Genomic DNA, 21456 nt, shown 5'->3' with positions numbered 1-21456 from the left:
TGCCTTACTTTAGTAAATCGCACACAATCTAACTTTTTCAGTTTATTTTTTCATCACACGCATCGTATTTTTGTGAATGGACATATTTTTCTGAATTTGAAAATACAGAAAACAATATAGATAAAAAGGAAGTTGCTACATAAATTATTCTAAGCGTTTGTTGAAATGAAAAATAGAAGAAAATGTACGTAATTTCATATGTAATCGCAACTTCGATATTGTCTGAAATAAATGCGCATATTGTTTTTGCTGTGCTGTTTGTTTTCAAAAATGCCATTGTTGTAACAAACAAAACAAAAAAAACCAAAAAACAAAAAAAGAAATAATAACGAGCTATAACTGTGTTGGGATGCCAACACAAATGTCTCCAAACACCTCCCCATGTCAGAAATGCTTTTTGATGCCAGATATGCACTCAGGATTCTCAAAAACACCTAAAAACTGAATTTGGTTGAAATCCGACGGACTTGATTTTTGTCCGCCATTTTCTTCAATGGCGGCCATTTTGAGACATTTGAAAATGATTGGAAGGAAATACTGACGCTAGAAATGAGTTGTGGACCCTCCATTTACCCCAGAACCCAAATGTTGTAGAGATTTTAACACTTTCAAATATTTCGGTATATGGCGGCCATTTGGAAAATGGCGGCTCAAAAAAAATTTTTGATGGTGGGAATGGACTTGGGGTCACTAAATTACCCTAGAAATAGAATTTGGTTGAAATCCGACAACCTTGAGTTTTTGACGTTTTTTGGCCGCCATCTTGAAACGGCGGCCATTTTGAAAATTTCGAAAGTTGAATGCACCCCTCCTAGTGACCCCCTATCAGCTCACAAAGTTTGAAGTGGATCTGTAGAAGCACTTTCACAAAATCAGTCGGACAAATTTCTCACTAAAGAAGAGGAATAATAAGAATAAGAAGAAAATAATAATAAGAATAACGAGCTATAACTGTGTTGGGATGCCAACACAAATGTCTCCAAACACCTCCCCATGTCAGAAATGGTTTTTGATACCGGATATGCACTCAGGATCCTCTAAAAACCCTAGAGACTAAATTTGGTTGAAATCCGACGGACTTGTAATTTGGCCGCCATTTTCTTCAATGGCGGCCATTTTGAAACATTTGAAAATAGATTGGAAGGAAAAACTGATGTTAGAAATGAATTGTGGACCCTCAATTCACCCCAGAACCCAAATGTTGTAAAAATTTCAACACTTTCAAATATTTCGGTATATGGCGGCCATTTTGAAAATGGCGGCTCAAAAAAAATTTTGATGGTGGAAATGGACTCGGGGTCACTAAAGTACCCTAGAAATCGAATTTGGTTGAAATCCGACAACCTTGAGTTTTTGACGTTTTTTGGCCGCCATCTTGAAACGGCGGCCATTTTGAAAATTTGAAAAGTTGAATGCACCCCTCCTAGTGACTCCCTATCACCTCACAAAGTTTGAAGTGGATCTGTCGAAGCACTTTCACAAAATCGGTCGGACAAATTTCTCACTAAAGAAGAGGAATAATAAGAATAAGAAGAAAAAAATAATAATAATAATAAGAAACGGAGCAAAAACAATATGTCTCCGACACTTTGTGTTCGGAGACATAATAATAAACAGTAGAATCACTACCAGTTCACAAAGTTTGAAGTGGATCTGTAGAAGCACTTTCATACAATCGAGCGGACAAATTTCTCAGGAAAGAAGAGGAATAAGAAGAAGAAGAAGAAGAAAATAAGAGTAATGAGCTATAACTGTGTTGGGATGCCAACACAAATGTCTCCGAACACCTCCCCATGTCAGAAATGGTTTTTGATGTCAGATATACACTCAGGATCCTCCAAAAACCCTAGAAACTAAGTTTGGTTGAAATCCGACGGACTTGAATTTTGGCCGCCATTTTCTTCAATGGCGGCCATTTTGAAACATTTGAAAATAGATTGGAAGGAAATACTGATGCTAGAAATGAACTGTGGACCCTCCAATTACCTCAGAAACCAAATGTTGTAGAGATTTTAACATTTTCAAATATTTTGGTATATGGCGGCCATTTTCAAAATGGCGGCTCAAAAAAAAATTTTGATGGTGGGAATGAACTCGGGGTCACCAAATTACCCTAGAAATAAAATTTGGTTGAAATCCGACAACCTTGATTTTTGGACGTTTTTGGCCGCCATTTTGAAACGGCGGCCATTTTGAAAATTTCGAAAGTTGATTGCACCCCTCCTCATGACCCCCTATCAGCTCACAAAGTTTGAAGTGGATCTGTCGAAACATTTTCATAAAATCGAGCGGACAAATTTCTCTGGAAAGAAGAGGAATAAAAAGAAGAAGAAGAAGAAAATAAGAATAATAAGAAACGGAGCAAAAACAATATGTCTCCGACACTTTGTGTTCGGAGACATAATAAGAAACGGAGCAAAAACAATATGTCTCCGACACTTTGTGTTCGGAGACATAGAAATTAAAAAAAAGAAAGAAAAAAGATAAACAGAAGTCTTGACTATGGGATTAAATATTGTTTTGATTGATCTCGACCATAATATCAGGCGCGAACATAGATTTTCAAAGAGGATGAATCAGAGGATCTGTTGACTGTTGTTAATAGCATGGTATGTGTTTTGTACAGTGTACATATTTTTTATCGTATGCTTGCAGTTTTATAAGTTAGTTACCGATTAAAACATCCTTTAAAACAGAATTAGATATGACTAACGTTTATATTGACAATATTCATTGATAAATGTTTAATATCTGACAAAAACTTAATTCACTTAGTCTTCATCAACACCCCCTCCCCCTTAAAACAAAATTTTATTATGTTGAAAATAATAATCAGTGTACATGAATATCGATGTCGGATCGCATAAACTTGCAGGAGTTTCACCCCCCCCCCCTCCACCCATAAATATTAATTAATTGATCCAGCATTGATGATTTGTCATTTTCCCTAAAAGAGTTCAATTGATTATTTTGAATGCATGTGAATGAATCTCTTTGTTAGATGATTAATGTCCAGCTGGATGTTGGGGTAATCGTTCATTAATAACACTCCAACTCCAAAAGGTCTCTCCTTGCCCATTGTGGAACGTAAAGTACATCTTTACAAGTAAGTGTTGAACTGAAAAGGACCTTTCTGGTTTGCAGTTGGTAACGGGTAAGGTGCAGCCGATGAAGAATTATAATTTCTACTGGTTGGAAAATATCTTTATTGAATTCCGATAAGCATTCCACTTGGCATCAACTAAATCTACGACTGACCACTTCTGTTTCCAAGCGCTGACCTCGTATTGGAGAGACGTGGACGATTAAAAGTCATTTCCCTGCATAAATAAACTCTCTCTCTCTCTCTCACTCCAAAATCAAAAGGAAAATTGCAGCCCTTTACTGACAAAAGAAAAAAATTTGCAGGGCAAATGTTCAACCGAAGGCATCCATGCATGACAATCGTAATAACTCGGCCATTTCCGTAACCGACAAAGGCCGAGCGTGTTCCGATTGCCATGCATGATTCGGAGAGCATTGAAAAATAAATTTACGTAAAGGATATAAGCCTCAAACTGTCCATTCTGTGAGAGAAAGAACTGATAGAGGCCCGTAGGGCCGAGATCAGTTCTTTCTCTCACAGAATGGACAGTTTGAAGCTTATATCCTACTTAAAACATTACATCTTTTGTTCTAAGAATGGACAGTCTCAGGTAAATCCATTGACAATGATATTTATGAATAAAGCTATTTTTTAATAGTCTGACAATATAACCAGTCTTGTGTAGAAGTCTGTTTCTTTTGTTCACTTATTGGACAGTGTCATGTAAGTAGTCTTGTACTGCAGGTTTTATATTCACTCACTCTATAGTACTTAGCCATATCAACATGTCTTCCTCTGATGGGGAGAGCATTTTCGTTGCACAATCAAATTTTAAGGATTTTAATGAAAGTGCTGCAAATTTTATCTTAATGAGTGTTGTATTCTGGATATGGAGGGTGAGAAAGTTATGGAGCCAAATTTTGATTTGAAAAGCATTGTGTTTTCGAATATTTGGATGAGGAAATAATTAACGGCAGCCACAAGAACCCAATACGCCCATCTCGTGAAATGAAATGAAATTATTCATGAAAGCGAAAATAATAATTCAGAATTAGGATATGCTAATAAAGAAAACATAAAAGAAGCATTGTGAAGAAGTTTCGGAATGTACCTCTGAATCCAGCGAAATTCAAATACAGTATGGAAATATGTCTTTCAAATGTAAGTTTTGATGCGATATAATAAGGGCCAATGAAATTTAAAAAAAAAATGTGAATCTTAAAGTTGAAGCAGAGAATTCTACCAAGGGGAAATATCGTTTTAAGTGTTTAGGTGATTTTTCCGATATTGGTGTTAATTCTTACTTGAAGGGAATTTAGAATTAAATTTGTATCTCTTTGACAAATGTATTGCCTTTCTCTTATTTTTAGCCTACCTGTAGACGTCTAATAAGTTATTGGGTTTACCTGGCACTGTCCAATAAGTTGACAATTACTGTCCATTATTTTTAAGAACGGACAGTATCTGTCCATTCTTTAAAATTATGGACAGCAATTGTCAACTTATTGGACAACTACGGGTAACCTTTTTACTACAAGTGGACTTTCTTCTATATAAAAGCATAAAAAGACAAAGGATTGCATAGCAAAAATGTTTTAAATGTACATAGACATATGATAACGAACAGCATTATTTAAGCATGTATAAGTAAATTGAAATATAAAATAACTAGATCTCAATGTCCATAATGTCCAATGATAAAAATCTTGATGAACTCATACAAGAAATTGAATTAGATTAACATAAAGTTCCTTTTGAAGAAATAGATGTTAGGCTAGGCACTGACCCTACCATGGGATTAACAGATACTAAGGCAAAGAAATCCTGGAGAGAGATGGCCCCAATGCTCTGACTCCACTTCCCACCACTCTGAATGGGTCAAGTTCTACAAAGTCTTATTTGGAGGATTCTCGTTACTTCTGTGGATAGGTGTCATTCTGTTTTCTAACTTGTTCTGTTCAGACTAGTGCCTATGATGATCCACCAGGTGATGATTTCTAGCTTGTTCTGTTCAGGCTAATGCCTATGATGATCCACCAGGTGATGATTTCTAGCTTGTTCTGTTCAGGCTAATGCCTATGATGATCCACCAGGTGATGATTTGTACTTGGGTATAGTGATGACGGCTGTCGTGTTAGTTACTGGCATTTTCTCTTATTACCAAAAAGCTAAAAGTTCAAAAATTATGGAAAGCTTCAAAAGTATGGTTCCCCAGTTTGCTGTTGAAACCAGAAATGGAAAAAATTTAAATGTCAAAGCTGAAGAAATAGTTGTGGGAGATGTCCTTGATGTCAAGTTTGGAAACAGAGTGCTGACTGATTTCCATTTTATTACTGCCCATGGTTTCAAGGCAGATAACTCTTCCCTGACTGGAGAATCACAACCCCAGACTATAACTCCAAATGTTAACCCATTTGAAACAAGAGATGTTGCATTCTTCTCGACTAATGCCGTAGAAGGTACATACAGGGGTGTTGTAATCCACTTTGGTGACATGACTGTCATGGGTCGTATTGCTACTTAAAAGTATTCCAGAATGAAAGCAATGATGAAGAATGAAACACCCCAAAACATAGCGACGCCTGTTACAGTGTGGATGAAGGGCATTTCCTTGGCAATGGGGGTTTCTCTAATTAATTTCCAATCCAGATGCAATACCCCCCCCTCCTTGTTCTTCGTTCTTTTGGACATCCCTCTGCCACTTGGAACCATCACCATTTTGTGTATTGACTTGGGAACTGACATGGTACCAGCTATTTCCATGGCTTATGAAGGTGCTGAAAGTGACATCATGATGAGAGAGCCCCGTGATCCATTCAAGGATAAACTTGTCAATGAAAGGTTGATATCCATGGCCTATGGACAAACTGGTATGATTCAGGCTTCCTCGGGATTCTTCGTTTACTTTCTTATTATGGGTAAAAATCGCTTCTGGATGACTCGTCTTCTGGGATTGAGAGAACGGTAGGACTTCCAAGCAGTCAATGATCTACAAGACTCCTATGGACAAGAATGGACCTACAACCAGAGAAAGATTTTGGAGTACACGGTGGCAGGCCATAGCAGTCGACAAGCAACGTTACATTCCTGTCCATTTCATTGTGGCGGTGTGAAGTTCTTTGAAAATCTCCCAGCAGCGCATGTACTTACGGAATGTGACAGGTGAAGATAACGAACAGTGATCAATGCCATAACTCCTATAAGCATGCAATACAAAATAGAGAGTTAGGCAAACACGGCCCCTGAAGCAAAAGCAGTTTATACCAAATAGGAAAGCGCGTTGTTGACACAAAACTGCAGGAACATGTTCGAAAGGACATCCATTTACTGACAACATTTGGAATACTGACTAATGTGGAAGTAAATGAAAGGTGAAGATAATGAACAGTGATCAATGTCATAACTCCTATAAGGAAGTGAATTAGAGAGTTGGGCAAACACGGACCCCTGGATGTACCAGAGGAGGGATCAGGTGCCTAGGGGGAGTAAATATCCCCTGTCGACCGGTCACACCCGCCGTGATCCCTATATCTTGATCAAGTAAAAGGAGTAATCAAAATAACTGTGCTAAGAACGGCCTAACAATCGGTATGAAACACGTCAGATAGTATTTGACCCAATCATTGGTTACATTGGCAAACTAGATCGTTATAACGACCATAGAATTCATAAAATACCGACTTTAAACGTTGAATGCCGAAACCCCTGCAACATCACCTTGTTTTTTAGTAGCTTGTCTAGATTTAAAACTGACCATACACAGAATAAGATGTCTCTTTTGCACTTTCTTATGTGTCCTCAAATTGTATGAAAAGAAAGCGAAGACATGTTCTTCCCTGGACTAGCTTTGGTATTTCTAGGCCTCAACAACAGACAAATTAACCTGCTTCACATTTGCCACTAACAGAAGATGCTTACAGGATGTCCTCAGAGTAAGGTGCCAGACCAGCATCTGGTGTCAAAATCACATTACCAATCTGAACGGCAACAGGGGGTATGTGTCAGATGATCAGCTTGAACCAGTACTTTATACCAAAGAATCAGCTACAATGGAAGTCCGCAACCTCACTCATACACGTATGTACTGCACAGACCGTGACTGCCGGCAATCCAATAATTGTCGCTGACGGCTGAACCACCTTCACCACACCGAGTTATGTTCACGTCACGGCGCACGGCCACTGTCCGAACATTTTAAAGGCTGCTGATGACTCTAACATTGATGATAGTCTTGACTGAGAATCTTTCACTCTAACGATGATGATCTTGATTTGATATACATTCACAACTTTACTTTTATTGTTCACTTTATCTCTGTTTTTTTGTACTTGTGGTGCAAATAGATTAAGATTTTCACTTATATGGTCATTTTAGCATCACGTGGGGAAAAATAATATTGTTAGAGAATTGGTGTCTGTTTTGCATACTTTACTATTAGTTATCCGTGTCTTCATTCTGCTCATTTTCCTGCCCATATATCTAACAATCAGTAAATAGTTTATATTATGACCATGGCCATGACCAGCACATGTTTTTCGAAGCCATCGTTGTGTACAAGGACTTCATCACTTGATTTTGTCAGACACCTATTCAGGGTACTTTCTGTATGCTGCACGATTTCCATGGATCTGGGAATGTGCGATTTTCTTTTGTAGTAAATGACACGCGACTGACGTACTTCATCTATCTAAATGCATCGAAATTTCGGAGAGTTATGTTTGAATTCTTCATTTCACTACCGTCTCCAAAAAATGGTAGTGTACGATTACAACACATTGAACAATTGTTCAATATTTTTACGTTATTTCTATAACGTCGGCTATTTGAATTATTTGAAGTTTAAACGAAGAAAATATCAAGTGTTTAAACTTTAATGCTACAAAATATCATGCTTTGCTAAAATTTATATATTATTACCGCGCTGTATCCAAATTCCTGTGCTTTGTTGAGAACTTGCATTATTTCCACACAGATTTCTAGTGAAATTGAAAAAAAGAAGCCAAGAATACTGCTTGGTTAGAATGTTTTGTGCACATGCCACTACATGCTAAGTGACCGACGGTGAGTGGGATGGTTAGAGTGTAAATGCAGGAAAAGAAAGTTCTCCTTATATGTGAAAATAGCGTTCAAATACTTCAACACCAGTTCCACGATTTAAGGTCGATCGATCCTCATGTGACTTATCAATAATAATGGTTAAAAGTGCAAAAAGTGTATTAATTTCCATTCAATATAGTTAAATTTAAACAATAACCAAAGAAAATGTGTATGTTTCCACATTTTTAAAGATGTCAGACATAAAAAAAACAACAACCCGGAAATATATGTTAACATCAGAAAATCACACATTTTCGTTGTACAGAATAATTAAAATAGATAAAATCTTGTTGAAATGACAAATTTTAAATGTCAACAGTTTAAGAAAACTGTTAATTCATAAATATGTATAAATTAATTGTGGATATTAGGGAAATCATGCATAATAGACATGCAGTAGAAGAAATACCAGCATAGGAGTTATTGCCCTTGACAACATTTTTTTAATTATAAAGAATTGATTATCTATAGAAAATATACACTTTTTCAATATCAATAGTTTACCAGTTTTTTTATTTTATGTAGTAAATAAAATTCCTCTGAAGATATAGTTCTTTCATGCGCAAAGTTTAATTTGATAAAGATTTTTGCAAAAACCTATGACATCACACGAGGATCGATTAACCTTAATGATGAAAATAGTAACCAATGACTAGATACCATGTATTTTGAAATAAGACTATGTCACAGAACACGTGCGTCAGTTGTCAACAAATGTAAGGTGATTCTATAAGCAAATTATTATTACAACGACGTAGCAACAGGAGAATTTGGCCCACACATTCTTTTGTTTTGAGAATGTAGTTTTTCCATAAATTTTACATGCGAATTTTTATTTACCCCCCCCCCCCCTTTATGGCAGTACTGAATGCTTGCGAAAATTTAAGCATGGAACGATTAGAGTTGTAGATCTGTTGCCAATGATTGCAAATTTTCTTTAAAAATGCTTTTTATCTATTTTGTTTTTTTGTTGTTGTTGTTTTTTTTTTTTTTTTTTTTTTTATACATGTAATGATCGGGGGTTCACCGGGTTTTGTCCTCTTGGAACACACAATACAAGCGTATACTTTATCTTTTAGCTTACAAATGAGTAATAATTTAGATATCTAGATACTACATCGTTCATCTATCAACATTCACTCTTATAGCAGGGTAGATGCGAATATTTCATTATCAAATATATCGTGAAGTAACCTCTCCTAAATGAGTTCGACAACTTTGTAATATAAACGACAGATCGATCAAGTTGGAATTGTTTTGATAGGAAACATGCATGTAATAAAACTACAGGTACTGCAGCATGTAAATTATGAAAAATATATTGTAATGAATTGATTTTCAAGTGTATATATTTAAAGCCTATATGTTTGACTTGCTACTAATTCAATTTTTACAGGGAAAATATAACCGAATTTTGCATTCCAACTCTCGCACTATTATGCTCTGATGTAAAGGTACCGATTAAGCTATCGCGCTTTCATTTTCGATATTATTAAACTTTTTATCTTATAAACGAAGATTGCATTCAGTTGCAGACGTGCATTTTTTTTTTAAAGCCAGACCAAAGCCATAATAAAATTCTTACTTAAAGACCCAATTTTAAGTTGACACCCCCAAATTGTAAGCTGCCTGCCAATCAAACATTTAACAATAGATCTCAGGTGGAGTGACATCTGCAGACACTGTGGTCTGGGGCTACCCCAGAGAGGTGTTTTGATAACAATAACAGCCAGTATCTACAGACATTCTTTATATCTTGAGGAAGACCAGTATACCTGAGTTTTGATAGCAATGACCTGTCCACAATTGCTATTTTCTTGTAATTCAATTGTTTTTAAAAAGGCCCCTGAACAATACAATTTCAATATAATTGTAACCCCCCCCCCCCCCCTCTATATACCTGTACATGTATCATAGATTACACAATGAGAAATCAAACAATGATTTGCACAATAATTTCTAAAACTTGTAACCTATTGAAATAATTTGTCATCAATTTATGATACCTCTATATTTATAACAGAAATTATTCATTGAGTCAATGACAGAGAGAGAGAGAAAGAGGGGTGGGTGTAGAATGTGTGTCAGCTACCCTTAGGAATACAACCATTATTCAAACACTATGACTACAGAAACTCTGCAGAGGTCCCTGAGACAGGTCCTGTGTATATTAAAACTATAAAAAAGCATGGACAGGTAGATTTCTACCATGTTCTGTCTCTGTGTATTTCTTTGAGTGCCATGGGATATAGCAATTAACACCTTGGTCGGAGATTACGTGCAGGATATATTGACAGGATGATCCAATGATTCATGAATCGACATTTTCTACTTATTTATCTCAAATATTTGTTTATTTGCCGTCAGTTACAGCTTGTATTGCTTTATTTGCCGTCAGTTACAGCTTGTATTGCTTTATTTGCCGTCAGTTACAGCTTGTATTGCTTTAAATAACGTACTTGCTGCAATTTCATGGACACATGGTTCTTGTTAGATAGAAAATATCATGGCACCAGCATTCTGAACAAATCTGACGCTCGGCTGTTTCCGTAAATAACCGCTTGTCCGAGACTTACTGGGACAGTCGACTATCCGATCAGTATTATTTTTACGCCATAAATTATTTTCGTACTGGCGCATCATATGGTGCATGCTGTACATGTATGCACTCGGATCACCTCGGTCGATTCCATCTAACCGAGGGTACCGGGATCTGCCGAAGTTTGCGGAATGGCTGTACATGTAGTGCAGTTCGGAAAAACGTTTACACACAGTAAAGATCAAAAACTATATTGCCTTTTAAGATTTTAAAAAGTTTAAAAGTAACTTTCATACTTTTCGAGTTATCGCCCATTGACATTTTCTTCGTTTTGATACATTTTCAGATTTGACTCTTAAATATCAATTAACCGGAGCATGTGCGTCCGCTTGCCGCCATTTTGAAAACTTGGTGGATGTGTATTTGTCTTACACCGTGAAAACAAGATATTTATGGAATAGCAGGTATTGATAGCTGTATAATATACAACTTCTAGCAGTTTGGATAAATCAAGATGAGCGATATAGATCCAAACAAGCTGAAAGTTGCCGAATTGCGTGAAGAATTGAAATCGCGTGGTCTAGACACCAAAGGAACAAAACCGGTGTTGGTCAAGCGTTTAAAAAAAGCATTAAACGAGGAAAAGGGTGGATCAGGTAGGATCATTTCGTATTTTGATGTACATGTCCATGTTAATAAATGAAAATCGACGTGAACTTAATTTATAAGTAATTATTATGTAGACCTGTGGTTGTTTGCAAATAAGGATGACCTTGACCTTTGCGAATGTTTTTGTTATTTGCAGTAGCTGATGAATCTGTTGACTCTGTCGCTGACGATTCACAGGAGTCGTCAACGTTAGACGATAGCACTGCACAGGAGACCCCCACAAAGAATGAACAAGTTAGTAAACCATATGTTAACAATTAATTGATTGTATCTTAAGTAAATTTTATTTAAAGTCGACACTGTATACAATAGCAACAAATAACATGAGCTCTTAAACCGACTAAACCGATCTTGGTTAACGTCTCCCTCGAGAATTTTTCCACTGATATGGAGACAACAGTAAACAATATGCTAATAGATACACTATTATTTTTAAACATTTGTGTGTGTGTGTGGCTAAGCTATGAATATTTATTATAACGCTTTAGCAACTACAGGGATTTTTTTAGGGTCTGTTGGGGGCCGAAATATGGCCCCATTTCCAGTGCTAAAAAATAGGTATTTTTCCCAATTTTTGCTTTGAAATTCCCAAACATTTTTGCTTTGAAATTCCCAAACAATGAAAACAAATCAAGCAGGGTAGCCTTATTGTTCATAAATCTCCTTCACAGATTACAATATTTGCTTCAAAGTTGTTAAGTAAACTTAATTTTTTTGCCTCTGCTTATTTGATTGAGGTAAGCTTTGATCAAATTGAAAGTCAGAAGGAGTCTTATTGCACTCTAGATTGGTTTTCTCTCCATTTCTTTGTATGAAACTATTATATTATAATATGTATGTTGAGGTGTATATTATGTTTGGGAATTTCAAAGCAAAAATTGGTAAAAATACCTATTTTCCCAAGGCCATCATTAAAAATGATTTTGTTTGATGTACTCCAACCCACATTTTTCAAAGTGGGTTGGTAGGTAGGTTTTTTTGTACGTTATGAAAATTTCTAATATTTTCTTTTAATATTAGGAGAATTTTCTATTCTTTAAGGGAACAAAAAAAAAATGAAATTTCAAATTGCTGAAAAAAAATTGACGGGTCGGTTGGAGTACATCAAACAAATCAATTTTTATTTTTGGCCCAATTTCAAGCAAATGTCACTATTTTTCCCAATGGAAAGGCCCAGGCCCTTGAAATCAAGACCTTGAAAAAACCCTGCAACAGACATTTGATGATTTTGATGTATGATACTTCTACAATGTTACAGGAAGAAAAAGCTTCAGCCCCAGAGAAACTTGAAGAAGAATCTGTTGAGGTAAATTGCACATATATACTTATATATAGATTTATGTAGACTTAAGGGGTGTTGATTTTTTTTTCTGGAAAGATATTCAAATTAAAAAAAAACAACCAACTTTTAAGTCTTATTTACAAAATCTTTTACCATGGCAAGTAAAAATTTTGAAAATGGCGACCAGAAATATTTGTAGGTTGCCATTTTGCGACCTGATAGCAGATGTGACTTTGAGCACTGCTATGTGAGTGAAAAATTCTCAAGCAGAATGTTAAACAATATATAACATGGTCAGCCTTCTGTCGCCTATTTGTGTACCAGTAAATGTTCAAGCTTTTTAAGTCATTTGCCATTGGACAAGTGGTTTTTAAATAAATTCACTTGCCTGACCAGAAAATCCACTTGCCCCAGGTGTTGGGCAGTGGGATTTGTCAGTCCCTGGTGTTCGATTTGCATCTTTAAATAGCTTGTTTCCTGAAAGTATTTTAAAAACATTTCAACTGATTTTAGAAACCTGCTCCTGAAGAGGTAGTTGAAACTGAGCCAGATGTTGCTACAAAAACTGAAGAAGTTGCACCTGTTCAGGAGGAATCGCAATCTGAACCAGTCAAGGCTGAAGAAGAACCAGTCAAGGCTGAGGAAGAACCAGTCAAGGCTGAGGAAGAACCAGTCAAGGCTGAGGAAGAACCAGTCAAGGCTGAGGAAGAACCAGCTACAGGCGAAGATGAACCCATGGCAACAGAAACTGAAGTGAGACAGGATGAGTCAGAAACAGCGAATGGTGTGGAAGTCAAAGAGGAAGCTGATGAAGAAATGAAAACTGTGGAGGAACTCTCAGATGGTAAGTTGGTGGATTAGATGTCAAAATAGAGCAGTTTAATTATTGATTTTTTGAAATGTTTACATTCAGTTGTGATGCTTGGTGTTTCAAGCTGAATTTGTAAATGTTTGGGAATTCTCTGTCTACTGTAGATGATAAAAAGAGGAGCAGGAAGCGATCAAGGAGTCAGGACAGGCATCGATCCAGATCACGCTCCAGATCTCCAGAGAAAAGGTTCAGTATATATATGTGTATTGTGTAGATATGATAGAAATACATCTCAGTACAATGTACATGTATCATAACTTGTATCAAAATAAATTTGCATTAATATATCATCCACGTGTGAAACAATTTGTATTTAGTTAAATGGAATTTCAGAAGTATAGTTTCTGTTTTGTAGGCGAGGTTACAGTCCCAAAAAGATAGAGATGGAAGATGACTCGTGGGAGTCCATAACTGATGTTATTCTAGACAGATGTATGTATAGTTAGAGACTTGGTATATGTATACCTGTAATTACCACAAATAAGGAAGAGATGGGGACGAATGATTTGAATTCAGTATAAACATTACATCAGGCCTTCAAGCTGTCTCATATTTCCTATTAAATCCCTCAATATTTGACAACAGTCTTCACGAAAACTCAGTGGTCCAAAGACCGAGGCCAGTGAATTTTACGGTCGGGTGAGTGAAAATTAAAAATCAGAAAGTCCGATGGGCTTGTAGACTTTTTGTAAGTCACATTAAATATAATGTTGGATTTAGATATTCTAAACGTCTTATTTGCTTAAATTTACCATCAAAATAAATATAAATTAAAAGAATAGCACTTAAAGTAAGGCCAATTCAACTTAATCGATAGATTATCATCCCCATCCGCCCCTCAAAAATTGGCCTGTCCCAAAAAAAAATTGCGAAACTTGCGATCCCATAAAATTTTCATGTCCAACTCCAGTATTTACACTTGTTTACATTTCCGGTATAGTAACATGAAAAGCCACGTAGAGAAAATAGATCTATATGGTCTTCTTAATTGCTTGCGTTCTTACAGGCGTAAATCTTGGAAGGAGTTAGGTGTATTTCTGTTTGAAATTAAAGCTTAACCTGGAATTCGTCTGTGAAAGTAGCATAGATTGACATCCATCTGGCATTAAATGATGTGCTTCTGTTGAAAAAAAAAAACTCGGTTGTCTAGTTTAATATTTTTATCAGAATTTTAAAAAATAAAACCCTCCCACCCGCCCCATACTTTTTAGTGACCCTGGATGATAATCTACTAATTAAGTTGAATTGGCCTAAGTGTTTGGACATCATGGTTTGTTTATTTCGTAAAGAATGATAACTATACTTGTAAATTGTCAAGATAACTTGTACGTTGATCACTTGAATATTCAACGAACAACAGAAATGGTCGGGTTCTGTATCATCCCAGCCCTACTTGATATTTTAGCTGAATATTAAAATTTAGCTTAGGGCTATTCCAGAAATAAATACATGGGGGGGGGGGGGCACCTTTTGTATATACCAAGCACCCATAAAAAAAAAATTACCCCATGACCCATCAAATTAATAAACTCATTTTACAATGACCCATCTAATAAAAAAAAAAACTATCCAGACCCACCACAAAAATATTTTAAAAAATGAAAACGGTACAAATCTCGCGAGGTTTTTGGGACAAACATTCTAGTCAATGACGCGGTAATGCCTGTGCGACATTGTATCACAGTAGTTCTGAAGAGACGATGTCACATCAACAATCAAAGGCATCTATGGCGGGAATGTTGGAAAGATTGGGAGTCCAAACGATGCTATTATCATGAAATGGGTATGGATGTGTTTTTCCACGAATCGTTCGTCTTCTAATGGAGCCCGCACCTGGAGGCCTCTATATCACCATCACACCGACTGATAAATATAACGCATCGGTACCCTCGTATAAATCAATTAAGGTTTGCCTATTTTTATTAGAAAACGGAATACCTATTGGTTTCAAAATATTCCCAAAATCGATGCACTGTAAACTGTAATAATCTACCGAAGAGAGTTCGCTGCCATCACGTCCAAAGGGACCCTACTAAACGCGCCTCTAATTTGAAGAGTGCCGTAATGGAAAGTTATGCGCTGCAAAGAGCGACAACTCGAATAGTTCTATGTTATTTCCGATTTCGAAAGCACGTTTTCAATTTTCCCTCGGACGTTTTGTAACCAACACGACAAGAGCGACAATAAAAATATTCTGAAAACTCAACACCCACGTGGCACAAAATAAAACAATAGAAACTACCCACTACCCATAATAAATATTTTTTTAACAGTCCAACCACGGACCAATTAAAATATGAAAAAATACGACCACCCACACAAAAAAATATCATTTGCCGCCCGACCCCCCCATTTGATCATTTCTGGAACAGCCCTTAGATATTCGGAACAGTAATTTTTTTCTAGATTTTATAGTCTTTGGGACTAGTGATACTATTAACTGGTACTCAGGTGACCAATAAGGCTTGTGGACCTCTTATTTAATTTTTGCTGGAGTCGGAAAGTTTATGTATTAAAATACTAATGTTAAAAAATTGTATAACTTGCAGTCAACTCCGACTTGAGTCTTAAAGTAAATGATGGTAATCTCTCAGCTGTTCCGTACACTCAAGGAGGCTTCGCAATGACGTGGACTGGCGTTCGAGCGAACTATGGAGTCAAAGGGGGAAAAGTGGCTTTTGAAGTGAAAGTAAGATAACTTCTCCCTCATTGATTTAAACATTTATTTTACCAAATTTGAAATGCAACATTAACTTTTGTTTATTTATTAACATTTTTGGTTTTATATAAAGTGTAAATTTTTCAAATTAGTTTTGAAATGCTAGTGTATATCAAGATAGCTTTTGCTCATCATTTGAAGCACAAAAGTTGGGTTTTGTCAGACATGAAATTAACTGTGTGTATGATACCTTGAAACACCCCTCTGCTATATATGCGATTATTACATTATTTGTGAATTATAGCTGACTGAGAACTGTGACACCAGTCACCTGCCACCTGATGAGCTTCACCCAAATGTCCTCCGAGTCGGTTGGTCAGCAAACTCCACATCTATGCAATTAGGTAACGTATAAAAGCCCACTATAAAAGACGTCATGCTCGGGTCAAAATTTGTGGCACTTCATTCACTGGTGGCATCGTGATGTTAGTGAAAAATTCTTCTTATATTCTCCAGACGTAAAACAACAATTTACAAATGAACACTCAATACCATGTGATGAACTTCGGTACCTTCAAATGATAAAACTCATTCAGTCTTTTGCAATTTGATATTTATGTGTTATTGGCTGTTCCTTATTGAGTATCTGAAGAATGACTACGCCCTACTGTCTTTTCAAATATTTGGTGTTGATTCCCTTTGTTTACTTCTCAGATTTGAGTAGAGTATGCATATAAATATTGTAGGAGAGGAAGCCAAATCTTTTGGGTATGGTGGTACAGGAAAAGCAGCCTCTGAGTGCAAGTTTGTTGACTATGGACAGCAATTTACTGAGGGAGATGTTATCACAGCATATCTGGTGTGTAATGAGCAAATTTGTTAAATTACTTGTGGAGAGACTCGTTCATTTCTGTAAAAATTGTTAATCTCTCTTGAGGAAGTTTGCGCCTCAACTTTTGAGCACAAATGAGAGATAGATTTGCACAATTTTACAGTTGTTTATGCAACTTATCATCAATAATTATATACCCCAAGGCTTATATTTCAAGTTTGTAATTTGTTGTACAAGTAGTAGAGATTTTAAACTATTCAATTCAAATGTTGTAAATTCATTATATTTAGGTGGACATGTGTTAGTAAACAGAATGCAATGTCGTCTCTAGAAATCGACCTAGAGGGATAAGCTTACCTGCACGGGAAAGCAATAAAATTTGGAATGAATGTTTATTCACGTCAGTTAAATTTGATACTGACCATGTTAGATTATTAGTACAACTACATGACTGTCACATCTTGTTAATTTATCTAAGCAAGCATGCACTTCACTACCGGTAGTAACGTTGCTTATCTAATATAAAAACCAATCCGGATAACCTGCAGAATTCCGGAATGACTTTTGGCACACTACTGTGTATAAATGTGATTACTTTGTTTCTAGTTGTGATTAAATGAATAGATATTTCAACAGAATAAGAAAACTTACAAACAATTATGAACTCTTGTGGGGGTTTTTTAATGAAAGAAAAATAATACCAACTATTTAAAAAAAAAATGCTAAATTGTTTTGTTTTCTTCTGGAGTTTAATTTTCAATATCAATTTTTATACGCCCGTCTTAAGACAGGCCGTATTATGTTATGGCCTTCATGTCCGTCCGTCTGTCCGTCCGTCTGTTAGCTTTTTCGTGTCCGGCTCATAACTTAAATACTATAAGGCCTAGAATAATCAAACTTTGTCAGTTGATACATCTTGGGTAGAAGGTGTGTCGCACATTAAAACCAGGTCGCTGTGACTTTTAATTAAGAAGATATGGCCAAATATGGTAAAACCCTGTCCGGCTCATAACTTGAAAACTATTTGATCTAGAATCATGAAACTTGGTCATCTTATGCATCTTAGGTAGAAGGTGTGTCGCACTGTACTTTAAGGTCACTGTGACATTTAGTTGAAGTGATTTTTTGAAAAAAGTATGTTATAATTGGTACAATCCCTACTCATATAAGAGTTTTGTAGAAAACCTCATTCAAAAATGTTACATCAAGAAAACACATATTTTTTTTATGATATACTGTACAGCTTTTTTTTAGCCTATGTAATGTTTCTTTTGTTTCTAACAATAACATGAGAAATTCCACTTGTCCCATGGGAATAGCATGCAAAGGGCATTTTGACAAGACTAATTAATGAGTTTTGTGTAGAGCATCTCTGATCAACATGATCAAGCAGGTGTTATCTTTATCTCTAGGGAATTGGGCAGAGAGATCTTAGCCTCTTAATTGCAGATATACCAGAAATTATTTGTGAATTTGTTTGTTGTGGTTAGTCTTTATTTTCAAAATTAATTTGACATTGTACTATATAATTTTTAATTTTTTTTCTCAGCAACCTACATGCAGAGTATCATTTCTCACTAAGACAACAAATGGTTGCAATATGTATAAAGGCCTATTTTAATGATTAGTATTTTGATGTTTTGTTATGGCTGTGGCATTGTTCAGAAAAAAGATATACAATGAACAAAGCTGCAGATTGGGCATTTGTGTAAATCTGAACAGATGAAATAGTATTGCAATAACCATATTAAAAAATGTTAATTCAAGAAACTACACATTCTTCATTATATACACTGTACTATACAGCAGTATATAACAAACAAATTATTTCTTTTGTGTCAGTAACAAGAGAAATTTCCCTTGTCCCATGGGTGTAATTATCAAGCAATTCAGGAGGCATTTTGCTAACAGAAAAATTGCATTCTGTCAAATTACAGATTAATTAATGAGTTTAGAAGATTTCTGTTACAGCAATCTGATCAAGGAGGTGCTATCTATATCTCTTGCAATCGGGAATTGGGCAGAGGAATCTGGCCTTCTAATTGATCTGTCAAATTTTAGAACAGTTCTAATTGGTAGCCATTACTTTGAAAGTTAATTTGGTATAAAGTTTAAGAATTAATATGATATTGTAAAATATATTTTTATTTTATATCTCAACAACAAGGTGCAGATTGTCATGTCTCACTAAGATGACAGTTTTACAGTCTAAGAATAAACATAATGACTAATGTTTGATGTTTTATTACGCTGTGCATTGTTCTTCATTCCTTAAAATACAATGAGCAAAGCTGCAGATGTGCATTTCTCAAGTCTAACACAACCAGTTGAGAAATATATGATGTATTATTTTTTTCTAATTAATAACTACACCATAGGAGATGCACCAGTATTTGAAATAACCGTTTTTAATCTATATTTATTTATATTGACATCACCATGCATATTTTACTTTTATACTTGAAGATTTGACAAAGGCAGATACTGATATATGTATTTTTTGATAAGTTGAATAAATCAACCTTTTTGAGTACTCCCATTTATTGTAAGTTGTTTGCTTGGATAAAGGGCTATCTTGCACTTTAATCATTTCATTGAAACCATTTGGGAAAATGTTTTTATATCCTTTTAAAAATCATTAAGCTTACATTATCAATATTTGAAGCAATGTCACATGAGGCCATAAAGTGGGTAAGATTCTTAAAGGAAGGTTGACATTTGGTTCCATGCATACCTATCTCTTCATGGTGATATGTTCATGTTAACAATATGTGACGGGCGTATCATGTGCCGTGGCGGTGCACTTTATTTGTTAAATGAAATGTGAAAAAGTGAGTTTGTTTCAATTTGGTTTTGCTAAAACGGGTGCTAGTGCTGGAAATGAGAAAGAGGCAAAGGGGGTGGGGTGGGGTACTGAAGACAAGAATGAAACTAAAAGTGAACAAGATAGCATCTATGACCAAAAAAAATATTTTTGGGCAAGTGAATTTTGAACTTGGGCAAGTGGATTTCTAGGTAGTACTTGCCCATGGGCAATTGATTGTAAAAAAAATTTCTAGACCCCTGTCTAGAATCTTTTTTTTAAAATACATGTATATAATAGAGACATTAGAATAGTTCCAATAAAATTACTTTACAGTTACTCATTAATATTGCTTGTTTTTACAGGACTTCGATATGGATCCTGCTGAAATCTTCATATCATTTGCAAAAAATGGAGACGATCTAGGTGTTTGTTTTCCATTTGAGAAATCCAAATTAGATGATGAGGCATTATTTCCTCACATTCTAACAAAGAATGTTGCATTTGAGTGCAATTTTGGGGCATTGGTAAGTATCTAGAGGAAAATAAGTTTAATTTGAAAGTAGAAAATAGCGCAAGAATACGACTCTATAATGTATATTACCTTGTCAGACTAATGCGTGTGTATGTATATACCGTATGTATGAGGAAAATTTTAACTTGATATAGATGTTCTAAAGAGCCATGAATTATTTTCTTTCTAAAAGGAAGAGCCATGGTTTCCCTTAAAAGAAGAATTCACATTCATTGGCAAAGTCCCAGAGGCTGAGAGATTTAGGGGCACATTGCCTCCAGCCAAAAAAGAAGAGTGCGAGGTAAAGAAATAGTTTGCAATATGTTCCTGCAAAAGTGATAATCGACATGTCTTTGTAATCTTGTGAATGAGAAAAAGATTTTCTCACAGTTAATTGACATCTTTCTGATGTTTTTCTCATTTGCATATTTTCAGTTTTAGTTTTGTTGTCCAAATAATAGTGGAAGAGCTCTTTCACCTGTAACATTTAAAATTTGTATTTGAAATATACAGGTGATAATGATGGTAGGCCTCCCTGCTTCTGGAAAAACAACATGGGCGGAAAAACTCAAGGCTAATCAATCAGAGAAAATGTACAACATCCTTGGAACTAATTTAATCATTGATAAAATGAGGGTGAGTTTAGTTGTATAGGTAGTTTGTGTACCTTAAGAATGTATAGTTTGATTACTTGAGAATGTATATCTTCTTGATAACTACTATTCCAATTCTTTTCAAATTTGGTATGAAGCATCTTTGGGACAAGGCTGACTTAAATTATAAATTTCAGGATTAAAGACTGGTTAAAGAGTGTTATGAATTTTTATTTTTTTTAAAATTGATCTGAACTTTGACAGTTACAGTGAATATGACATAGTACAAGTTTTATATGAGTATGTGAACACTAGTAGAAGCAGCCTAAAGTTATTGATAATATACGATGTATGTATCATTAAAGTCTAAAGCTTTCATGATTTTAAAACTTGCATGCAATGAACTGTTGGGGGAAAATACAGTGCTTCCCATGATCTTCTGGTACTTACTGGACATTTGGACCAGTAATGGTTGAGTTATTACTGGACCAAATCACATTTTACCAGACCAA

General features: G+C 35.5%; 1 protein-coding gene and 1 pseudogene across 2 annotated transcripts in view; both read left to right on the top strand.

Annotated features, from left to right (window-relative positions):
- Nucleotides 1–1951: 1951 nt before the first annotated feature.
- Nucleotides 1952–5609, top strand: LOC125651023 (sodium/potassium-transporting ATPase subunit alpha-1-like; annotated as a pseudogene).
- A 5269-nt stretch (nucleotides 5610–10878) lies between these two features.
- LOC125650624 (heterogeneous nuclear ribonucleoprotein U-like protein 1) overlaps nucleotides 10879–21456 on the top strand; it is a 16089-nt gene continuing 5511 nt past the window's right edge. The window contains exons 1-13 of one of the 2 annotated variants that reach the window (XM_048879073.2): nucleotides 10879–10955; nucleotides 11068–11377; nucleotides 11527–11624; nucleotides 12649–12696; nucleotides 13186–13516; nucleotides 13648–13729; nucleotides 13899–13975; nucleotides 16093–16232; nucleotides 16507–16606; nucleotides 16949–17061; nucleotides 20203–20364; nucleotides 20545–20652; nucleotides 20865–20987. In XM_048879073.2, the coding sequence (XP_048735030.2) occupies nucleotides 11236–11377; nucleotides 11527–11624; nucleotides 12649–12696; nucleotides 13186–13516; nucleotides 13648–13729; nucleotides 13899–13975; nucleotides 16093–16232; nucleotides 16507–16606; nucleotides 16949–17061; nucleotides 20203–20364; nucleotides 20545–20652; nucleotides 20865–20987 (1524 nt within the window). In that variant the 5' untranslated portion in view covers nucleotides 10879–10955; nucleotides 11068–11235. Of the gene's footprint in view, nucleotides 10956–11067; nucleotides 11378–11526; nucleotides 11625–12648; nucleotides 12697–13185; nucleotides 13517–13647; nucleotides 13730–13898; nucleotides 13976–16092; nucleotides 16233–16506; nucleotides 16607–16948; nucleotides 17062–20202; nucleotides 20365–20544; nucleotides 20653–20864; nucleotides 20988–21456 lie in introns of those variants that run through there. The other variant, XM_048879074.2, reaches the window with a different exon arrangement.

Source organism: Ostrea edulis, chromosome 5, assembly GCF_947568905.1.
Source record: "Ostrea edulis chromosome 5, xbOstEdul1.1, whole genome shotgun sequence".
Classification (NCBI taxonomy): Eukaryota; Metazoa; Mollusca; class Bivalvia; order Ostreida; family Ostreidae; genus Ostrea; species Ostrea edulis.
Note: the sequence above shows the minus strand (reverse complement) of the source record. Positions and strands in the feature narration are given on the sequence as shown.